Raw genomic sequence first — 2500 nt, 5'->3', positions numbered from 1 at the left:
TGTGTTGGTGAACAGGTGAACACTAAGTCCAGCAACATCGGCAAAAAGATAAAAAACAGATATTTTTGACTTCCCGCGTGTTCACAGCGGAGCGCCGTACCGTCCGTCAGCAGTCGCCTCCATGATGAGCTGCAGGTAGTCCCGCCGCTGCCACCTGCTGCTGGAGTCGGTGAAGTACACCTTCCTGCCGTCCCGCGTCACCGCCAGGTCGTTGATGAACGACAACCTCCTGCCGCCGACCAGCTGCCCCCCCGACACCAGGCGGGTCGCCTCGCCTGCGGGGAAACAAAACCACTTCACGTGCCGATCCGCATCCGGCTCGTGATAACCCCTGCGGCGAATCACGAGGAAGAGATTTTCCTTTCCATGTTTGTTTTGTCACTCATGTATATCCTGGATGCTGATTGGTCACAACATTTTCCATACTTTTCCAGACATTTTTTCAAATTCCCAAACTATTCAAGACCTGGAAATGATCAAATTCATTTTCAATACTTTTCCAGACTTTCCAGACCTGCGTAGGAACCCTGACAGCAGGATACAGACAGCAGGATACAGACAGCAGGATACAGACAGCAGGATACAGACAGCAGGATACAGACAGCAGGATACAGACAGCAGGATACAGACAGCAGCCTACAGACAGCAGGATACAGACAGCAGCGTACAGACAGCAGGATACAGACAGCAGGATACAGACAGCAGCGTACAGACAGCAGCCTACAGACAGCAGGATACAGACAGCAGCATACAGACAGCAGGATACAGACAGCAGCCTACAGACAGCAGGATACAGACAGCAGCCTACAGACAGCAGGATACAGACAGCAGGATACAGACAGCAGCATACAGACAGCAGGATACAGACAGCAGGATACAGACAGCAGGATACAGACAGCAGGATACAGACAGCAGCCTACAGACAGCAGGATACAGACAGCAGCCTACAGACAGCAGCCTACAGACAGCAGGATACAGACAGCAGGATACAGACAGCAGCCTACAGACAGCAGGATACAGACAGCAGGATACAGACAGCAGGATACAGACAGCAGGATACAGACAGCAGGATACAGACAGCAGCATACAGACAGCAGGATACAGACAGCAGGATACAGACAGCAGGATACAGACAGCAGCCTACAGACAGCAGGATACAGACAGCAGCCTACAGACAGCAGCCTACAGACAGCAGGATACAGACAGCAGGATACAGACAGCAGCCTACAGACAGCAGCCTACAGACAGCAGGATACAGACAGCAGGATACAGACAGCAGCCTACAGACAGCAGGATACAGACAGCAGGATACAGACAGCAGCCTACAGACAGCAGCCTACAGACAGCAGGATACAGACAGCAGCCTACAGACAGCAGGATACAGACAGCAGGATACAGACAGCAGCCTACAGACAGCAGCCTACAGACAGCAGGATACAGACAGCAGCCTACAGACAGCAGGATACAGACAGCAGCCTACAGACAGCAGCATACAGACAGCAGCCTACAGACAGCAGGATACAGACAGCAGCCTACAGACAGCAGCCTACAGACAGCAGCCTACAGACAGCAGGATACAGACAGCAGGATACAGACAGCAGCCTACAGACAGCAGGATACAGACAGCAGGATACAGACAGCAGCCTACAGACAGCAGCCTACAGACAGCAGGATACAGACAGCAGCCTACAGACAGCAGGATACAGACAGCAGGATACAGACAGCAGCCTACAGACAGCAGCATACAGACAGCAGCCTACAGACAGCAGGATACAGACAGCAGGATACAGACAGCAGGATACAGACAGCAGGATACAGACAGCAGCCTACAGACAGCAGGATACAGACAGCAGCCTACAGACAGCAGCCTACAGACAGCAGCCTACAGACAGCAGGATACAGACAGCAGCCTACAGACAGCAGCATACAGACAGCAGCCTACAGACAGCAGGATACAGACAGCAGGATACAGACAGCAGCATACAGACAGCAGCCTACAGACAGCAGGATACAGACAGCAGCCTACAGACAGCAGCCTACAGACAGCAGCCTACAGACAGCAGGATACAGACAGCAGCCTACAGACAGCAGGATACAGACAGCAGGATACAGACAGCAGCCTACAGACAGCAGCCTACAGACAGCAGGATACAGACAGCAGGATACAGACAGCAGGATACAGACAGCAGGATACAGACAGCAGGATACAGACAGCAGGATACAGACAGCAGCCTACAGACAGCAGCCTACAGACAGCAGGATACAGACAGCAGCCTACAGACAGCAGCATACAGACAGCAGCCTACAGACAGCAGGATACAGACAGCAGGATACAGACAGCAGCATACAGACAGCAGCCTACAGACAGCAGGATACAGACAGCAGCCTACAGACAGCAGCCTACAGACAGCAGCCTACAGACAGCAGGATACAGACAGCAGCCTACAGACAGCAGGATACAGACAGCAGGATACAGACAGCAGCCTACAGACAGCAGCCT

At 52.7% G+C, this 2500-nt stretch overlaps 1 protein-coding gene across 1 annotated transcript in view; it reads right to left on the bottom strand.

Annotated features, from left to right (window-relative positions):
• The window catches only part of apmap (adipocyte plasma membrane associated protein), a 19265-nt gene that overhangs the window by 5247 nt on the left and 11518 nt on the right, over positions 1 to 2500 (bottom strand). The window contains exon 6 of the mRNA XM_071896778.2: positions 101 to 275. Coding sequence (XP_071752879.1) covers positions 101 to 275 — 175 coding nt within the window. The remainder of the gene's footprint in view (positions 1 to 100; positions 276 to 2500) is intronic.

Source organism: Centroberyx gerrardi, chromosome 15 (assembly GCF_048128805.1).
Source record: "Centroberyx gerrardi isolate f3 chromosome 15, fCenGer3.hap1.cur.20231027, whole genome shotgun sequence".
NCBI lineage: Eukaryota > Metazoa > Chordata > Actinopteri > Beryciformes > Berycidae > Centroberyx > Centroberyx gerrardi.
Note: the sequence above shows the minus strand (reverse complement) of the source record. Positions and strands in the feature narration are given on the sequence as shown.